At 44.5% G+C, this 20,817-nt stretch overlaps 1 protein-coding gene across 1 annotated transcript in view; it reads right to left on the reverse strand.

Annotated features, from left to right (window-relative positions):
• The window catches only part of LOC112265638 (scavenger receptor cysteine-rich domain-containing group B protein-like), a 37,203-nt gene extending 16,674 nt beyond the window's left edge, over positions 1 to 20,529 (reverse strand). Inside the window, exons 1-3 of the mRNA XM_042309154.1 lie at positions 20,143 to 20,529; positions 10,467 to 10,636; positions 8,600 to 8,635 (exon numbers count right to left, since the gene is read on the reverse strand). Coding sequence (XP_042165088.1) covers positions 8,600 to 8,635; positions 10,467 to 10,632 — 202 coding nt within the window. The 5' untranslated portion in view covers positions 10,633 to 10,636; positions 20,143 to 20,529. The remainder of the gene's footprint in view (positions 1 to 8,599; positions 8,636 to 10,466; positions 10,637 to 20,142) is intronic.
• Between the last annotated feature and the right edge of the window lie 288 nt (positions 20,530 to 20,817).

The raw sequence follows: 20,817 nt of genomic DNA on the forward strand, positions 1-20,817 counted from the left end.
CCATATACTACCCACCATTGCGACCTGTACGCTCTCGTTGGCTGGCCCTCGCTTCATACTCGTCGCCAAACCCACTGGCTCCATGTCATCTACAAGACCCTGCTAGGTAAAGTCCCCCTTATCTCAGCTCGCTGGTCACCATAGCATCTCCCACCTGTAGCACACGCTCCAGCAGGTATATCTCTCTAGTCACCCCCAAAACCAATTCTTTCTTTGGCCGCCTCTCCTTCCAGTTCTCTGCTGCCAATGACTGGAACGAACTACAAAAATCTCTGAAACTGGAAACACTTATCTCCCTCACTAGCTTTAAGCACCAACTGTCAGAGCAGCTCACAGATTACTGCACCTGTACATAGCCCACCTATAATTTAGCCCAAACAACTACCTCTTTCCCAACTGTATTTAATTTTTATTTATTTATTTATTTTGCTCCTTTGCACCCCATTATTTTTATTTCTACTTTGCACATTCTTCCATTGCAAAACTACCATTCCAGTGTTTTACTTGCTATATTGTATTTACTTTGCCACCATGGCCTTTTTTGCCTTTACCTCCCTTCTCACCTCATTTGCTCACATCGTATATAGACTTGTTTATACTGTATTATTGACTGTATGTTTTACTCCATGTGTAACTCTGTGTCGTTGTATCTGTCGAACTGCTTTGCTTTATCTTGGCCAGGTCGCAATTGTAAATGAGAACTTGTTCTCAACTTGCCTACCTGGTTAAATAAAGGTAAATAAAAATAAATAATACCTTGTCTATTTCCTGTGATATGAGACACAGCTTGACAACGCAACAGGAAGCCTGTTTAGATCATATAGCTAAACCAGCGAAGGAGTCGACATACAAATATGTACAGAGGGTTTATACATTCCTGTCTGTGTGACATTTGGGGGTTTTTGTTTTGAGAATGGAAACCATGAACTACTGTCTATGAACTACTGTCGCTTTCCAAATGCTGTCTTTGCCCCCCAACATGGCAGGCTTTACTTCGTTAACATCCCTGTTTCTTAACCCTCTGTGTGCAAGTTCAAGAATATATCTAACAAGTGGAACTGGCTGGGGTTACTGGAGGAGAGGTTTAGACTGGCTGGGGTACTGGAGGATAGGTTTAGATTGGCTGGGGTACTGGAGGAGAGCGTTGGACTGGCTGGGATACTGGAGGAGAGGTTTAGACTGGCTGGGGTACTGGAGGAAATGTTTGGACTGGCTGGGGTACTGGAGGAGAGATTTGAACTGGCTGGGATACTGGAGGAGAGGTTTAGACTGGCTGGGATACTGGAGGAGTGGTTTGGACTGACTGGGATACTGGAGGAGAGCGTTGGACTGGCTGGGATACTGGAGGAGAGGTTTAGACTGGCTGGGGTACTGGAGGAAAGGTTTGGACTGGCTGGGGGTACTGGAGGAGAGATTTGAACTGGCTGGGATACTGGAGGAGAGGTTTAGACTGGCTGGGATACTGGAGGAGAGGTTAGGACTGGCGGGGATACTGGAGGAGAGGTTTAGACTGGCTGGGATACTGGAGGAGAGGTTTAGACTTGCTGGGATACTGGAGGAGAGGTTTGGACTGGCTAGGGTACTGGAGGAGTGGTTTAGACTAGCTAGGATACTGGAGGAGAGGTTTGGACTGGCTGGGATACTGGAGGAGAGGTTTAGACTAGCTAGGATACTGGAGGAGAGGTTTGGACTGGCTGGGATACTGGAGGAGAGGTTTAGACTGGCTAGGGTACTGGAGGACAGGTTTGGACTGGCTGGGGTACTGGAGGAGAGGTTTGGACTAGCTAGGATACTGGAGGAGAGGTTAGGACTAGCTAGGATACTGGAGGAGAGGTTAGGACTAGCTAGGATACTGGAGGAGAGGTTAGGACTAGCTAGGATACTGGAGGAGAGGTTTGGACTAGCTAGGATACTGGAGGAAAGGTTTGGACTGGCTGGGGGTACTGGAGGAGAGATTTGAACTGGCTGGGATACTGGAGGAGAGGTTTAGACTGGCTGGGATACTGGAGGAGAGGTTAGGACTGGCGGGGATACTGGAGGAGAGGTTTAGACTGGCTGGGATACTGGAGGAGAGGTTTAGACTGGCTGGGATACTGGAGGAGAGGTTTGGACTGGCTAGGGTACTGGAGGAGTGGTTTAGACTAGCTAGGATACTGGAGGAGAGGTTTGGACTGGCTGGGATACTGGAGGAGAGGTTTAGACTAGCTAGGATACTGGAGGAGAGGTTTGGACTGGCTGGGATACTGGAGGAGAGGTTTAGACTGGCTAGGGTACTGGAGGTCAGGTTTGGACTGGCTGGGGTACTGGAGGAGAGGTTTGGACTAGCTAGGATACTGGAGGAGAGGTTAGGACTAGCTAGGATACTGGAGGAGAGGTTAGGACTAGCTAGGATAATGGAGGAGAGGTTTGGACTAGCTAGGATACTGGAGGAGAGGTTTGGACTAGCTAGGATACTGGAGGAGAGGTTAGGACTAGCTAGGATACTGGAGGAGAGGTTTGGACTAGCTAGGATACTGGAGGAGAGGTTTGGACTAGCTAGGATACGGGAGGAGAGGTTTGGACTGGCTAGGGTACTGGAGGAGAGGTTTAGACTGGATGGGTTACTGGAGGAGAGGTTTGGACTGGCTGGGGTACTGGAGGAGAGGTTTGGACTGACTGGGATACTGGAGGAGAGGTTTAGACTGGCTGGGATACTGGAGGAGAGGTTTAGACTGGCTGGGATACTGGAGGAGAGGTTTAGACTGGCTGGGGTACTGGAGGAAATGTTTGGACTGGCTGGGGGTACTGGAGGAGAGATTTGAACTGGCTGGGATACTGGAGGAGAGGTTTAGACTGGCTGGGATACTGGAGGAGAGGTTTGGACTGACTGGGATACTGGAGGAGAGCGTTGGACTGGCTGGGATACTGGAGGAGAGGTTTAGACTGGCTGGGGTACTGGAGGAAAGGTTTGGACTGGCTGGGGGTACTGGAGGAGAGGTTTGGACTAGCTAGGATACTGGAGGAGAGGTTAGGACTAGCTAGGATACTGGAGGAGAGGTTAGGACTAGCTAGGATACTGGAGGAGAGGTTTGGACTAGCTAGGATACTGGAGGAGAGGTTTGGACTAGCTAGGATACTGGAGGAGAGGTTAGGACTAGCTAGGATACTGGAGGAGAGGTTTGGACTAGCTAGGATACTGGAGGAGAGGTTTGGACTAGCTAGGATACGGGAGGAGAGGTTTGGACTGGCTAGGGTACTGGAGGAGAGGTTTAGACTGGCTGGGTTACTGGAGGAGAGGTTTGGACTGGCTGGGGTACTGGAGGAGAGGTTTGGACTGACTGGGATACTGGAGGAGAGGTTTAGACTGGCTGGGATACTGGAGGAGAGGTTTAGACTGGCTGGGGTACTGGAGGAGAGGTTTGGACTAGCTAGGATACTGGAGGAGAGGTTAGGACTAGCTAGGATACTGGAGGAGAGGTTAGGACTAGCTAGGATACTGGAGGAGAGGTTTGGACTAGCTAGGATACTGGAGGAGAGGTTTGGACTAGCTAGGATACTGGAGGAGAGGTTAGGACTAGCTAGGATACTGGAGGAGAGGTTTGGACTAGCTAGGATACTGGAGGAGAGGTTTGGACTAGCTAGGATACGGGAGGAGAGGTTTGGACTGGCTAGGGTACTGGAGGAGAGGTTTAGACTGGCTGGGTTACTGGAGGAGAGGTTTGGACTGGCTGGGGTACTGGAGGAGAGGTTTGGACTGACTGGGATACTGGAGGAGAGGTTTAGACTGGCTGGGATACTGGAGGAGAGGTTTAGACTGGCTGGGATACTGGAGGAGAGGTTTAGACTGGCTGGGATACTGGAGGAGAGGTTTAGACTGGCTGGGATACTGGAGGAGAGGTTTGGACTAGCTAGGATACTGGAGGAGAGGTTAGGACTAGCTAGGATACTGGAGGAGAGGTTTGGACTAGCTAGGATACTGGAGGAGAGGTTTGGACTGGCTAGGGTACTGGAGGAGAGGTTTAGACTGGCTGGGTTACTGGAGGAGAGGTTTGGACTGGCTGGGGTACTGGAGGAGAGGTTTAGACTGGCTGGGATACTGGAGGAGAGGTTTAGACTGGCTGGGATACTGGAGGAGAGGTTTGGACTAGCTAGGATACTGGAGGAGAGGTTAGGACTAGCTAGGATACTGGAGGAGAGGTTAGGACTAGCTAGGATACTGGAGGAGAGGTTTGGACTAGCTAGGATACTGGAGGAGAGGTTAGGACTAGCTAGGATACTGGAGGAGAGGTTTGGACTAGCTAGGATACTGGAGGAGAGGTTTGGACTGGCTAGGGTACTGGAGGAGAGGTTTAGACTGGCTGGGTTACTGGAGGAGAGGTTTGGACTGGCTGGGGTACTGGAGGAGAGGTTTGGACTGACTGGGATACTGGAGGAGAGGTTTAGACTGGCTGGGATACTGGAGGAGAGGTTTAGACAGGCTGGAATACTGGAGGAGAGGTTTAGACTGGCTGGAGGGATACTGGGAGGAGAGGTTTAGACTGGCTGGGATACTGGAGGAGAGGTTTAGACTGGCTGGGATACTGGAGGAGAGGTTTGGACTTAGCTGGAGGGATACTGGAGGAGAGGTTAGGGATACTGGAGGAGAGGTTTAGCTAGGATACTGGAGGAGAGGTTTGGACTGGCTAGGTACTGGAGGAGAGGTTTGGACTAGCTAGGATACTGGAGGAGAGGTTTGGACTAGCTAGGATACTGGAGGAGAGGTTTGGACTAGCTAGGATACTGGAGGAGAGGTTTGGACTAGCTAGGATACTGGAGGAGAGGTTTGGACTGGCTGGGTACTGGAGGAGAGGTTTAGACTGGCTGGGTTACTGGAGGAGAGGTTTGGACTGGCTGGGGTACTGGAGGAGAGGTTTGGACTGGCTGGGATACTGGAGGAGAGGTTTAGACTGGCTGGGATACTGGAGGAGAGGTTTGGACTGGCTGGGGTACTGGAGGAGAGGTTTGGACTAGCTAGGATACTGGAGGAGAGGTTAGGACTAGCTAGGATACTGGAGGAGAGGTTAGGACTAGCTAGGATACTGGAGGAGAGGTTTGGACTAGCTAGGATACTAGGAGATACTGGAGGAGAGGTTTGGACTAGCTAGGATACTGGAGGAGAGGTTACTAGCTAGGACTGGAGGAGAGGTTTGGACTAGGATACTGGAGGAGAGGTTTGGACTAGCTAGGATACTGGAGGAGAGGTTTGGACTGGCTAGGATACTGGAGGAGAGGTTTGGACTGGCTGGGGTACTGGAGGAGAGGTTTAGACTGGCTGGGTTACTGGAGGAGAGGTTTGGACTGGCTGGGGTACTGGAGGAGAGGTTTAGACTGGCTGGGATACTGGAGGAGAGGTTTAGACTGGCTGGGATACTGGAGGAGACTAGGTTTGGAGGAGACTGGACTAGGGATACTGGAGGAGAGAGTACTGGAGGAGAGGTTTAGACTGGCTGGGTTACTGGAGGAGAGGTTTGGACTGGCTGGGATACTGGAGGAGAGGTTTAGACTGGCTGGGATAGCTGGGATACTGGGAGGAGGAGGTTTGGACTAGCTAGGATACTGGAGGAGAGGACTTGGATACTGGAGCTAGGATACTGGAGGAGAGGTTTGGACTGGATACTGGAGGAGAGGTTTACTGGAGGAGAGGTTTGGACTGGCTGGGTACTGGAGGAGAGGTTTGGACTGGCTGGGTTACTGGAGGAGAGGTTTGGACTGGCTGGGGTACTGGAGTGAGGTTTGGACTGACTGGGATACTGGAGGAGAGGTTTAGACTGGCTGGGATACTGGAGGAGAGGTTTAGACAGGCTGGAATACTGGAGGAGAGGTTTAGACTGGCTGGGATACTGGAGGAGAGGTTTAGACTGGCTGGGATACTGGAGGAGAGGTTTAGACTGGCTGGGATACTGGAGGAGAGGTTTGGATACTGGAGGAGAGGCTAGGACTACTGGATAGGAGAGGTTTGGACTAGCTAGGATACTGAGAGGAGAGGTTTGAGAGGTTTAGACTGGCTGGGCTGGAGGAGAGGGACTGGCTGGGGTACTGGAGGAGAGGTTTGGACTGGACTGGGATACTGGAGGAGAGGTTTAGACTGGCTGGGATACTGGAGGAGAGGTTTAGACTGGCTGGGTTACTGGAGGAGAGGTTTGGACTGGCTGGGGTACTGGAGGAGAGGTTTGGACTGACTGGGATACTGGAGGAGAGGTTTAGACTGGCTGGGATACTGGAGGAGAGGTTTAGACAGGCTGGAATACTGGAGGAGAGGTTTAGACTGGCTGGGATACTGGAGGAGAGGTTTAGACTGGCTGGGATACTGGAGGAGAGGTTTGGGAAACACTGTTTTCCCTCAACGCTATATCTTTAGACATTAACCAAATAACTGATAAAAGTTGCATGCAGCAATAACGATTGGACATCTTAGGTATATCGCCCATCATTTAGCAACCACACAGATTACTTAGAGTTGAGTTCTGTTTAGTCTTGTGCTCTGAGTCTTGTTCCTCTTTTGGAAAGACTGTGAGAAAGTTGGGCATCACGATTATGCTGTGTTTTACTCCTCAGGTTAATGACGGTCGGTAGTCTATCCCGCGATTTGAAGTTTTGTTGGTACAGCAAAAGCAAACAGTAATGTGGGTCTATTTCCATCCAGTTTCCCGTTTCCTGTAGAGACGTTATTCTAGTTTCTAGTTCCATTCACTTCCTCAAAAACAGATAATAGTAACCATTCTAAACACCACACACAAAATACAGTATGTCAATTCACAGGCTTTCTCCCTTTAGGATTTGTTTTTGTTTTTTGGAAGGGGTATTTTATTAGGATCCCCATTAGCTGTTGTGAATGCCTTAGCTACTCTTCCTGGGATCCACACAGAACATGAAACATAACATAATACAGAACATTAATAGACAAGAACAGCACTATATACATTTAGAAATGCACACATAGCCTACATATCAATACACACTATTTACAAACTATTTAGGTCAAATAAGGGGAGAGGCGTTGTGCCTTGAGGTGTTGCTTTATCTGTTTTTTGAAAACAGGTTTGCTGTTTATTTGAGCAACATGAGATGGAACGGAGTTCCATGCAATAATGGCTCTGTATATTATTATAATATAATATTTAATACGCTTTCTTGAATTTGTTCTGGATTTGGGGACTATGAAAAGACCCCTGGTGGCATGTCTGGTGGGATAAGTGTGTGTTTCAGAGCTGTGCGTAAGTTGACTATGCAAACTATTTGGGATTTTCAACACATTCATGTTTCTTATTAAAAGAAGAAGTGATGCAGTCAGTCTTTCCTCAACTCTTAGACAAGAGAGACTGACAGCATAATGTTTATAATAGCCCTCTGATTACAATGAAGAGCAAGATGTGTAGCTCTGTTCTGGGCCAGCTGTAGCTTACAGTAACTAGGTCTTTCTTTGAAGCATTTGACAACTTGGCTGGACAATAATCAAAATAAGACAAAAGTAGAGCCTGCAGGACTTTCTTTGTGGAGTGTGGTTTCGAAAAATAATAACATCTCTTTATTACGGACAGACCTCTCCCCATCTTTACAACCATTGAATCAATATGTTTTGACCATGACAGTTTACAATCTAAGGTAACACCAAGTAATTGAGTCTCCTCAGCTTGTTCAACAGTCACATCATTCATTACCAGATTCAGCTTTACCAAATACAATGCTCTTAGTTTTAGAGATGTTCAGGACCAGTTAATTACTGGCCACCCATTTCAAAACTGACTGCAAATCCATGTTAAGGGTTTCAGTGACTTCATTATCTGTGGTTGCTGACACGCATATGCTTAAATCATCAGCACACATGGACACGCAGGCTTTGTTTAATGCCAGTGGTATGTCATTAGAAAAAATAGAAAAGAGTAGAGGGCCTAGAGAACTGCCCTGTGGTACTCCACACTTCACATGTTTAACATTATTATAGAAACTTCCATTAAAGAAAACCCTCTGTTCTATTAGATGGATAGCTCTGCATCCACAATTTGGCAGACGTTGAAAAGCCATAACACCTACGTTTTTTTCAACATGTTATGGCCAATAATATCAAAGGCTGCACTGAAATCTAACAATGCAGCTCCCACAATCTTTTTATTATCAATTTCTTTCAACCAATCATCAGTCATTTGTGTCAGTGCAGTACATGTTATAAGCATGCTGAAAGTATGTTGTTAATTTGTTTACAGAGAAATAGCATTGTATTTTGTCAACCACAATTTTTTCCCCTGACAGTTTGCTATGAGCTGGCAGCAAGCTGATTGGTCGGCTGTTAGAGCCAGTAAAGGCCTCTTTACCACTCTTGGGTAGCGGAATGACTTTGGCTTCCCAGTGCATGGGTGCTTGTGTCAATGAAACAAGAGGCCCTAAACACAGTTGTGTTATGTTCGCAATGTGGGTTAGTTATTGAAAAAGTGTCCTAGAATGTTACAATATGATATGTTTTTTTTGGTCTTCTCTTATTCATATAGGTGACGTAGGACTGAAATCTGCGGTGGGATCAGTAATGTTACGGTTCAGAAAATACAGTCAGTAAAATGAGAAGAGATTCACGTAGAAAACCACTTACCAGGCATGGCTCTTCTGCTGATTTCGGTCAAATCTCCTGAAATCAGAAAATAAAAACGTCACAAAGAAATGTCAGATAGCACAGCAATCCCTCATGAATTTGATCGATGGCAACATTAAGCCAATAAACACTTGAAGTTTGCATCTCACTGGTCTAGTCAAAGGGAAATCATGAGAGATGCATCTGTCTTTTTGCAAAAGGCTACATATGAAAACGAATTTCACACAATCCAATTTATATATATCAAATCAAATCGTATTTGTCATATGCGCCGAATACAACAGGTGTAGACCTTACAGTGAAATGCTTACTTGCAACCCCCTAACCAACAATGCAGTTTAAATAATAATATATATATATATACACCACCTAGACAGAGAGAGACAAGGAGACAGAGATATATATACCACCATATATATATACTGTACATACACTGAGTATACAAAACATTAGGAACACCTTCCCAATATTGAGTTTCACCCCCACCTTTTGCCCTCAGAACAGCCTCAATTCGTCGGGGTATGGACTCTACAAGATGTCGAAAGCGTTCCACAGAGACACTGGCCCATGTTGACCCCAATGCTTCCCACAGTTGTGTCAAATTGGCTGGATGTCCTTTAGGTGGTGGACCATTCTTGATACACACAGGAAACTGTTGAGCGTCACAAAAAACATCAGCGTTGCAGTTCTTGACACAAACTGGTGCGCCTGGCAACCATTACCGTACACAGTTCTTAAATCTATTTTCTTTCCCATCTACCCTGTGAGTGGCACTCAACACATCTCGATTAGCTTGAGTCTTAAACATTCTTCTTTAGCCTGTCTCCCCCCTTCATCCACACTGAGTGCATGTCATAAGACATCATTAAGGGTTAATAGATTTCACCTGGTCGGTCCATGTTCCATTTAGCAGGCAATTTTTATCCAAAGCAACTCAGTCATCCATACATATATTTATATATGTATATATATGTGGAGGTGATAATGGGAATCGAACCCACTATCTTGGCGTTGCAAGCGCCATGTTCTACTAACTGAACTACAGAGAACCATGTTCTACTAACTGAACTACAGAGGACCATGTTCTACTAACTGAACTACAGAGGACCATGTTCTACTAACTGAACTACAGAGGACCATGTTCTACTAACTGAACGACAGAGGACCATGTTCCACTAACTGAACTACAGAGGACCATGTTCTACTAACTGAACTACAGAGGACCATGTTCTACTAACTGAACTACAGAGGACCATGTTCTACTAACTGAACTACAGAGAACCATGTTCTACTAACTGAACTACAGAGGACTGTGTTCTACTAACTGAACTACAGAGGACCATGTTCTACTAACTGAACTACAGAGGACCATGTTCTACTAACTGAACTACAGAGGACCATGTTCTATTAACTGAACTACAGAGGACCATGTTCTACAAACTGAACTACAGAGGACCATGTTCTACTAACTGAACTACAGAGGACCATGTTCTACTAACTGAACAACAGAGGACCATGTTCTACAAACTGAACTACAGAGAACCATGTTCTACTAACTGAACTACAGAGGACCATGTTCTACTAACTGAACTACAGAGGACCATGTTCTACTAACTGAACTACAGAGGACCATGTTCTACTAACTGAACTACAGAGGACCATGTTCTACTAACTGAACTACAGAGAACCATGTTCTACTAACTGAACTACAGAGGACCAAAAGTGAAATAAACATGAAAAGATTAACAGTAAACACTCACAAATGTTCCACACTCAGCTCAGACAACGAGGGGCTTTAAAATAGATTGTCTCCCAATTCAAAAATGAGCTGGGTTGATATATCACTCCATTATACACATACACTCACCGATCTGCAGTGTCACTCCGACAGCCACCAGTAGCAGGGACCCTAGCAGGGATGCCAGCAGCCAGACAGCCAACTTCCAGCCCCCACACGGCCAGCACACACACTCCTTTACACGCTGGCATTGCATGGCTCTCTGTCTCTCTCGCTGTCTGACTGACGATCCCATCAGTCTGGTGGAACACACACACAATCTATCAGTGCACTGGACCCTCTGTCTGTCTCTCCCTCTCTCTCTCTCTGTCTCTGTGTGTCTCTCTGTCTCTCTTTCTGTCTCCGTCTATCTCTCTCTCTCTCTGTCTCTGTCTGTCTCTCTCTCTCTCTCTCTGTCTCTCTCTTTGTCTCTGTCTCCCTCTCCGTCTCCCTCTCTCTCTCTGTCTCCTTGTCTCTCTCTGTCTAGGTCTCTGTCTCTCTTTCTGTCTCTCTCCGACTCACTCTGACTCTCTCTGACTATGTCTCTGACTCTGTCTCTCTTTCTGTCTGTCTCTCTCTGTCTCTCTGACTTCATCTCTCTCTCTGTCTCTCTCTCTGTAACTCTCTCTGTCTCTCTCTCTCTGTCTCTCTCTCTGTAACTCTCTCTGTCTCTCTCTCTCTGTCTCTCTCTCGGCAACTCTCTCTCTCTCTCTCCGTGTCTCTCTGTCTCTCTGTCTCTCTGTCTCTCTCTCTGTAACTCTTTCTGTCTTTCTCTGTCTCTCTCTCTGTCTCCGTGTCTCCCTCTGTCTCTGTGTCTTTTTTGTCTCCATATCTCTCTGTCTAAATATCTCTCTGTCTACGTCTTTCTCTCTGTCTGTGTCTTTGTCTGTGTCTTTCTCTGTCTCTCTCTCTGTCTCCATCTCTTTCTCTGTCTGTCTCTTTCTGTCTCTGTGTCTCTCTGTCCATGTCCCTCTCTGTTAATTTGCACTTTTCACACCAAAGTACGTTCATATCTTGGAGACAGAACGTGTCTCCTTCCTGAGCGGTATGATGGCTGTGTGGTCCCATGGTGTTTTTACTTGCGTACTATTGTTTGTACAGATAAACGTGGAACCTTCAGGCGTTTGGAAATTGCTCCGAAGGATGAACCAGACTTGTGGAAGTCTACCATTTTATTCTGAGGTCTTGCTGATTTCTTTTGATTTTCCCATGAGGTCAAGCACAGAGGCACTGAGTTTGAAGGTAGGCCTTGAAATACGTCCATAGGTACACCACTTCACTCAAATGATGTCAATTAGCCTATCAGAAGTTTCTAAAGCCATGACATCATTTTCTGGAATTTTCCAAGCTGTTTAAAGGCATAGTCAACTTAGTGTACATCTAAACTTCTGACCAACTGGAATTGTGATACAGTGAATTATAAGTGAAATAATCTGTCTGTAAACAATTTTTGGAGAAATGACTTGCGCAAAGTAGATGTCCTAACCGACTTGCGAAAAAACTGTAGTTTCTTAACAAGACATTTGTGGAGTGGTTGAAAAACCATGTGTGTGAGGGGCATGCCATGATTGATTGGCACAAATGCAGCTCCCAGTTTCCCCCAGGACCAGCTGGAACATGAAGAGAACTGGCCCATTCCCCCAGGCCAAAATGGCCACCAAGCCACCAACTGCACTGCCACTCTACCCCACTGCTCATTGGCTGGCTGCTAAAGCACTTGGGCACAGATAAATTGAGTATCCAGTGTGCCACTGCTAGACTCGATAGGATGGCAAACATCGTCCATTCTGTTCCGTTGAGTCTATTCTGTACAACGGAATATGTGGTGTGAAAATTGCAAGTCATTCATGTACAGTAACACGAAGACAGCCAGGTTTTGTGGTGTTTTGAGAAGAGTGAAATAAGGGACTTTCCTGCCTGTATTTTGACATTGGGATTCAGTTTCAACAAAGGTGCAGGTTACAGTGACTCAAGGGGTCCTTTGCATCTATAATAACAGTTACATCATAATAACAGTTACATCATAATAACAGTTACATCGTAATAACAGTTACATCATAATAACAGTTACATCATAATAACAGTTACATCATAATAACAGTCACATCATAATAACAGTTACATCATAGCAACAGTTACATCATAATAACAGTTACATCTATAATAACAGTTACATCATAATAACAGTTACATCATAATAACAGTTACATCATAATAACAGTCACATCATAATAACAGTCACATCGTAATAACAGTTACATCATGATAACAGTTACATCATAATAACAGTTACAGTTGAAGTCTGAAGTTTACATACACTTAGGTTGGAATCATTAAGACTCGTTTTTCAACCACTCTACAAATGTGTTGTTAACAAACTATAGTTTTGGCAAGTCAGTTAGGACATCTAATTTCTCCAACAATTGTTTACAGACAGATTATTTATTTTACAATTCACTGTATCACAATTCCAGTTGGTCAGGAAGTTTACATAAACACTGGGAAATTGACTGTGCCTCAGGAAAACAAGTATAAACACCATGGGACCACGCAGCCGTCATACCGCTCAGGAAGGAGACAAGTATAAACACCATGGGACCACGCAGCCGTCATAGCGCTCAGGAAGGAGACAAGTATAAACACCATGGGACCACACAGCCGTCATACCGCTCAGGAAGGAGACAAGTATAAACACCATGGGACCACACAGCCGTCATACCGCTCAGGAAGGAGACAAGTATAAACACCATGGGACCACACAGCCGTCATACCGCTCAGGAAGGAGACAAGTATAAACACCATGGGACCACACAGCCGTCATACCGCTCAGGAAGGAGACAAGTATAAACACCATGGGACCACACAGCCGTCATACCGCTCAGGAAGGAGACAAGTATAAACACCATGGGACCACACAGCCGTCATACCGCTCAGGAAGGAGACAAGTATAAACACCATGGGACCACGCAGCAGTCATACCGCTCAGGAAGGAGACAAGTATAAACACCATGGGACCACACAGCCGTCATACCGCTCAGGAAGGAGACAAGTATAAACACCATGGGACCACACAGCCGTCATACCGCTCAGGAAGGAGACAAGTATAAACACCACGGGACCACACAGCCGTCATACCGCTCAGGAAGGAGACAAGTATAAACACCATGGGACCACACAGCCGTCATACCGCTCAGGAAGGAGACGCTTTCTGTCAGCAAGAAACAACTCTTGTAGACTCTTGTTGCTGATTTCTCCATTTCTGGTCAACAAACAGCTGTTGCCTTGAGGGCTGTTTGTTTTTGGCTCTGATATAGAGTAGTAATAAATTGATTACAAATATATATAATAATTGGTTTTTAATATATATATATATAAATATGGTCCTGAAATCACATCCTCATCCTTGTATTGATCCACAGAATGCTGAATGCATTTTTGATTTGATAAAGCGGAAAGCAATCTAAATCAGTTTTTTATTTTTATTTAAAACTTTTATTATTTATTTTTATTTCACCTTTATTTAACCAGGTAGGCCAGTTGAGAACAAGTTCTCATTTACAACTGTGACCTGGCCAAGATAAAGCAAAGCAGTGTGACACAGACAACAACACAGAGTTACATATGGAATAAACAAACATACAGTCAATAATACAATAAAAAAAGTCTATATAGAGTGTTTGCAGATGAGGTAGGAAAAGGGAGGTAGGCAATAAATAGGCCATAGTGGTGAAATAATTACAATATAGCAATTAAACACTGGAGTGATAGATGTGCAGAAGATGAATGTGCAAGTAGAGATACTGGGATGTAAAGGAGCGAAATAAATCAATAAATAACAATATGGGGATGAGGTAGTTGGATGTGCTATTTACAGATGGGCTATGTACAGGTACAGTGATCTGTGAGCTGCTCTGACAGCTGATGCTTAATGTTAGTGAGGGAGATAAGAGTCTCCAGCTCCAGTGATTTTTGCAATTCGTTCCAGTCTTTGGCTGCAGAGAACTGGAAGGAAAGGCGGCCAAAGTAGGAATAGGCTTTGGGGGTGACCAGTGAAATATACCTGCTGGAGCACGTGCTAAGGGTGGGTTCTGCTATAGTGACTAGTGAGCTGAGATAAGGTGGGGCTTTACCTAGCAAAGACTTATAGATGACCTGAAAACATGTGGGTTTGGCGACGAATATGAAACGAGGGCCAGCCAACGAGGGCATACAGGTCGCAGTGGTGGGTAGTATATGGGGCTTTGGTGACAAAACGGATGGCACTGTGATAGACTGCATCCAATTTACTGAGTAAAGTGTTGGAGGCTATTTTACGAATTACATCGTTGAAGTCAAGGATCTGTAGGATAGTCAGTTTTACGAGGGTATGTTTGGCAGCATGAGTGAAGGATGTTTTGTTGCGAAATAGGAAACCGATTCTAGATTTAATTTTGGATTGGAGATGCTTAATGTGAGGCTGGAAGGAGAGTTTACAGACACCTAAGTATTTGTAATTGTCCACATATTCTAAGTCAGAACTGTCCAGAGCAGTGACACTGGATGTGCGGGCAGGTGCAGGCAGCAATTGGTTGAAGAGCATGCATTTAGTATTACTTGCATTTAAGAGCAGTTGGAGGCCACGGAAGGAGAGTTGTGTGGCTTTGAAGCTTGTCTAGAGGTTAGTTTAACACAGTGTCCAAAGAAGGGCCAGAAGTATACAGAATGTTGTCGTCTTCTTAGAGGTGGATCAGAGAATCCCCAGCAGCAAGAGCGACATCATTGATGGAAACAGAGGAAAGAATCGGCCCGAGAATTGAACCCTGTGGCACCCCCATAGAGACTGCCAGAGGTCCGGACAACAGGCCCTTCGATTTGGCACACTGAACACTGTCTGAGAAGTAGTTGGTGAACCGGCAAGGCAGTCATTTGAGAAACCAAGGCTGTTGAGTCTACCGATAAGATTTAGGAAAATATGCTTGTTTTGCCTATGCCTGAACATGTTACATTTTAGTCAAACCAAATCAAATTGTATTGGTCACATACACATGGTTAGCAGATATTATTGTGAGTGTAGCGAAATGCTTCTAGATCCAACAGTGCAGCAGTATCTAACAGGTAATATCCTACAATTCCACATCAAAACCAGACCAGATCGGGTTCTTAGTCACCTCCCTGAACAAGGCCCTTCTCCACCTATTGCTCAGTTTGGCCGGGAGGCCAGCTCTAGGAAGAGTCTTGGTGGTTCCAAACCATTTAAGAATGATGGAGGCCATTGTGTTCTTGGGGACCTTCAAAGCTGCAGACATGTTTTGGTAGCCTTCCCCAGATCTGTGCCTCGACACAATCCTGTCTAGGAGCTCTATGGAGAATTCTACTGAAATGCACTGTCATCTCTGGGGCCTTATATAGACAGGTGTGTATGTCACGCCCTGACCATAGAGAGCTTTTATTCTCTATGTTGGTTAGGTCGGGGTGTGATTTAAGGGTGGGTTATCTAGGTTACATCTAGAATTACATTTCTATGTTGGCCTAGTATGGTTCCCAATCAAAGGCAGCTGTTTATTGTTGTCTTTGATTGGGGATCATATTTAGGTAGCCATTTTCCCATTGTGCTTTGTGGGATATTGTCTATGTATAGTTGCCTGTGAGCATTATATTAGCTTCACGTTTCGTTTGTTCTTTAAAGTTTTCTATTCCAAAATGAAGGATGGAAACATACCACGCTGCATCTTGGTCCACTCCTTATGACGATGGTGACAGTGTACCTTTCCAAATCATGTCCAATCAATTGAATTTACCACAGGTGGACTACAATCAAGTTGTAGAAACATCTCAAGGGTAATCAAAGGAAACAGGATGCACCTGAGATTAATTTTGAGTCTCATGGCGAAAGTTCTGAATAAATACAAATAAGGTTTTTTCAAACATTTGTACACAAAAGAAAACGGATTTTGTCATTGTGGGATATTGTGTGTAGATTGATGAGGAAAATGTTTTATTTAATCCATATTAGAATAATGCTGTAACGTAACAGTCTGAAGGTGCAGGGAAGAGTACAGGGCAGGCTAGTGATGGCTGTTCAACTGTCTGGTAATATAAGCTTTTTAACAGTCTGATGGCCTGGTGATAGAAGCTGTTTAACAGTCTGATGGCCTGGTGATAGAAGCCGTTTCTCAGTCTGATGGCCTGGTGATAGAAGCTGTTTAACAGTCTGATGGTAATAGAAGCTATTCAACAGTCTGATGGCCTGGTGATAGAAGCTGTTTAACAGTCTGATGGTAATATAAGCTTTTTAACAGTCTGATGGCCTGGTGATAGAAGCTGTTTAACAGTCTGATGGCCTGGTGATAGAAGCCGTTTCTCAGTCTGATGGCCTCGTAATAGAAGCTGTTTACCAGTCTGATGGCCTGGTGATAGAAGCTGTTTAACAGTCTCATGGTAATAGAAGCGATTCAACAGTCTGATGGCCTGGTGATAGAAGCTGTTTCTCAGTCTCTCTGTCCAAGCTATGATGCACCTTTACTGTCTCTGTCTGCTAGATGGCAGCAGGGTGAACAGACCATGACTCAGGTGGATGAGGTTCTTGAGGATCTTCTTGTCCGTCCTTTGACACAGAGTGCTGTAAATGTCCCGGAGATGACCATTAGCACCAGATTGTTCTTCAAGATGTTCAAACGTTCATAGATGACCAGCAGGGTCAAATAATAATCACAGTGGTTGTAGACGTAGAAGGTGCAACAGGTCAGTACCTCAGGAGTAAAGGTCAGTCGGCTTTTCATAGCCGAGCATTCAGGAGGTCGAGACAGAGAGAGATCAGAGAGATCATTGTGCTGTCCAATTAGGAAGCAGGGATTTTAACATCGGCCAAGCAACCCAGCACCGTGGCTGTCCCATTGAGCACAGCGTGCTAACAAACCGCTCAAATCCCCGGCACAAACGGTTCAGTTATGAGGAATGAAAAATAATCTAGTCCCCAATGTTGTGTTTTTCAATACTCCATTCATAGTGGGATGTAGCGCAGGTCAGACGGGGAATAATGTTGCCTTTTGTGTCGCCGTGCTTCTCCTCCCTCCTCTCTGCCCCGCGCCGCTGAAAGATCCTCGGACCCATGACAATACTCATGAACGTCTAAGATAACCAGGAATATAACACTCTCTCTCTCTCTCACGGTCACACACACACACTGAAAAGGGAGGAATTTTGACCCCATTAAATTCCAATTTATTGCATCTGTCAACAGGCGTGTTTTAACCCTTATCCATTAACATGGAAACATCATTTTATTTATTTATTTATTTTACCTTCATTTAACTAGGCAAGTCAGTTAAGAACAAATTCTTATTTTCAATGACGGCCGAGGAACAGTGGGTTAACTGCCTTGTTCAGGGGCAGAACAACAGATTTGTACCTTGTCAGCTCAGGGATTCGAACTTGCAACCTTTAGTCCAATGCTCTAACCACTAGGCTACCCTGCCGCCCCATCAACCCCCACATTGCAGATTTCCTTTTGTTTACCTAATTAATTAATAGGGAAGAGGCATATCTTCAATCATAATTATTGAACAAAAAAAATCTAAGAAAATAGCTTGCATGTAAACACAGCAAGTGGCAAAGCATTCCAAGGTTGTAGTTGGGTTAAGTGCCTTGCTCAAGGGCACTGCTCGTTTTTAACCTCGTCGGCTCTGGGATTCAAACTAGTGATCTTTTTGTTATTGGCTCAACGCTCCATCCCGCTAGGCTACCTGGTGTCCCAATCTGAAATCTGTCATGTCAAAATTCAGATGCCACTTTTGGAGTCCTTTCAATTATTTCTGTTGTTGTTCCATCCACTGAAATATTGTCTGATTAACTAAAAAGTGAATATATACAAAACCACTGTGGTGTACCATATATACAGTACAGAACCACTGTGGTGTACCATATATACAGAACCACTGTGGTGTACCATATATACAGAACCACTGTGGTGTACCATATATACAGAACCACTGTGGTGTACCATATATACAGAACCACTGTGGTGTACCATATATACAAAACCACTGTGGTGTACCATATATACAGTACAGAACCACTGTGGTGTACCATATATACAGAACCACTGTGGTGTACCATATATACAGAACCACTGTGGTGAACCATATATACAGAACCACTGTGGTGTACCATATATACAGAACCACTGTGGTGTACCATATATACAGTACAAAACCACTGTGGTGTACCATATATACAGAACCACTGTGGTGAACCATATATACAGAACCACTGTGGTGTACCATATATACAGAACCACTGTGGTGTACCATATATACAGTACAAAACCACTGTGGTGTACCATATATACAGAACCACTGTGGTGTACCATATATACAGTACAAAACCACTGTGGGGTACCATATATACAGAACCACTGTGGTGTACCATATATACAGTACAAAACCACTGTGGGGTACCATATATACAGAACCACTGTGGTGTACCATATATACAGAACCACTGTGGTGTACCATATATACAGAACCACTGTGGTGTACCATATATACAGAACACTGTGGTGTACCATATATACAAAACCACTGTGGGGTACCATATATACAGAACCACTGTGGTGTACCATATATACAGTACAAAACCACTGTGGGGTACCATATATACAGAATCACTGTGGTGTACCATATATAGAGAACCACTGTGGTGTGCCATATATACAGAACCACTGTGGTGTACCATATATACAGAACCACTGTGGTGTACCATATATACAGAACCACTGTGGTGTACCATATATACAGAACCACTGTGGTGTACCATATATGCAGAACCACTGTGGTGTACCATATATACAGTACAGAACCACTGTGGTGTACCATATATACAGAACCACTGTGGTGAACCATATATACAGTACAAAACCACTGTGGTGTACCATATATACAGAACCACTGTGGTGTACCATATATACAGAACCACTGTGGTGAACCATATATACAGAACCACTGTGGTGTACCATATATACAGAACCACTGTGGTGAACCATATATTCAGAACCACTGTGGTGTACCATATATACAGAACCACTGTGGTGTACCATATATACAGTACAAAACCACTGTGGGGTACCATATATACAGAACCACTGTGGTGTACCATATATACAGAACCACTGTGGTGAACCATATATACAGAACCACTGTGGTGTGCCATGTATACAGAACCACTGTGGTGTACCATATATACAGAACCACTGTGGTGTACCATATATACAGAACCACTGTGGTGAACCATATATACAGTACAGAACCACTGTGGTGTACCATATATACAGAACCACTGTGGTGAACCATATATACAGAACCACTGTGGTGAACCATATATACAGAACCACTGAGTTGAACCATATATACAGTACAAAACCACTGTGGTGAACCATATATACAGAACCACTGTGGTGTGCCATATATACAGTACAGAACCATTGTGGTGTACCATATATACAGAACCACTGTGGTGAACCATATATACAGTACAGAACCACTGTGGTGTACCATATATACAGAACCACTGTGGTGTACCATATATACAGAACCACTGTGGTGTACCATATATACAGTACAGAACCACTGTGGTGTACCATATATACAGAACCACTGTGGTGAACCATTCAAAAGGGACATTTAACACTACTTTCCAATCATTGGCTTGAAATAGAATTTAAATTGCCAGGCGTCTGGAAAATGTGCATTTGATAAAATAATGAAAACATTTTCAAAGATGAGAAACATACCTGAAATAAAAGTTGCTCTCTTCTCCCACAGGAAAAAAAATAATTATCAAAAATCAAAGTTCCCCAAAACAAGTCTCTACAAAAAATAAATTACCCTTGTATTTTCAGATGGCAGGTCGTAGAACAGTTCCCCAGACTCTCGCAGTCCGAAAAATGTAGGAAAACACACTGTCCTTCATCTCTTTTTCCCCTTGACTATAAGTACCTGGCTTCAGTGATAAGATTACGTATAACAATAGACATCTCCATTGTATGTTAATAACCTAACGTCCCCCTTTTAACTGCCTGTGGTTAGAAGAAACAGAACAGAAGAAAAGGCCATGTTGAAAGCCAACCCTTCACAGGTACCTGGTCATCTCCAGTTTCAGCTGATGCTCACGGAAGGCGCTGTCCTCTTCATCTAAGGGACTGTACAGTCACAATGGGGAGGATGCGGGGGGAGGGCAGTGACTGTAGTGTGTGTGTGTGTGTGTGTGTGCGTGTGTCTCCCACCCACAGTCACAGTAGTAAAGTAGCACAGTGTGATTATGAAGTTGTGAAACTGATTCAATGTTTCAGGTTAATATTTGAAATAAAATTCCACCTTGTTTAGTTTTTTGTTGTTGTTTGTTTTTTGAAAACAAATAAAAAAATTAAAACAGGCTCAAATTGTATTCAGATTTTGTGACAAAATAA

The sequence above is a fragment of the Oncorhynchus tshawytscha genome, linkage group LG30 (genome assembly GCF_018296145.1).
Source record: "Oncorhynchus tshawytscha isolate Ot180627B linkage group LG30, Otsh_v2.0, whole genome shotgun sequence".
NCBI lineage: Eukaryota > Metazoa > Chordata > Actinopteri > Salmoniformes > Salmonidae > Oncorhynchus > Oncorhynchus tshawytscha.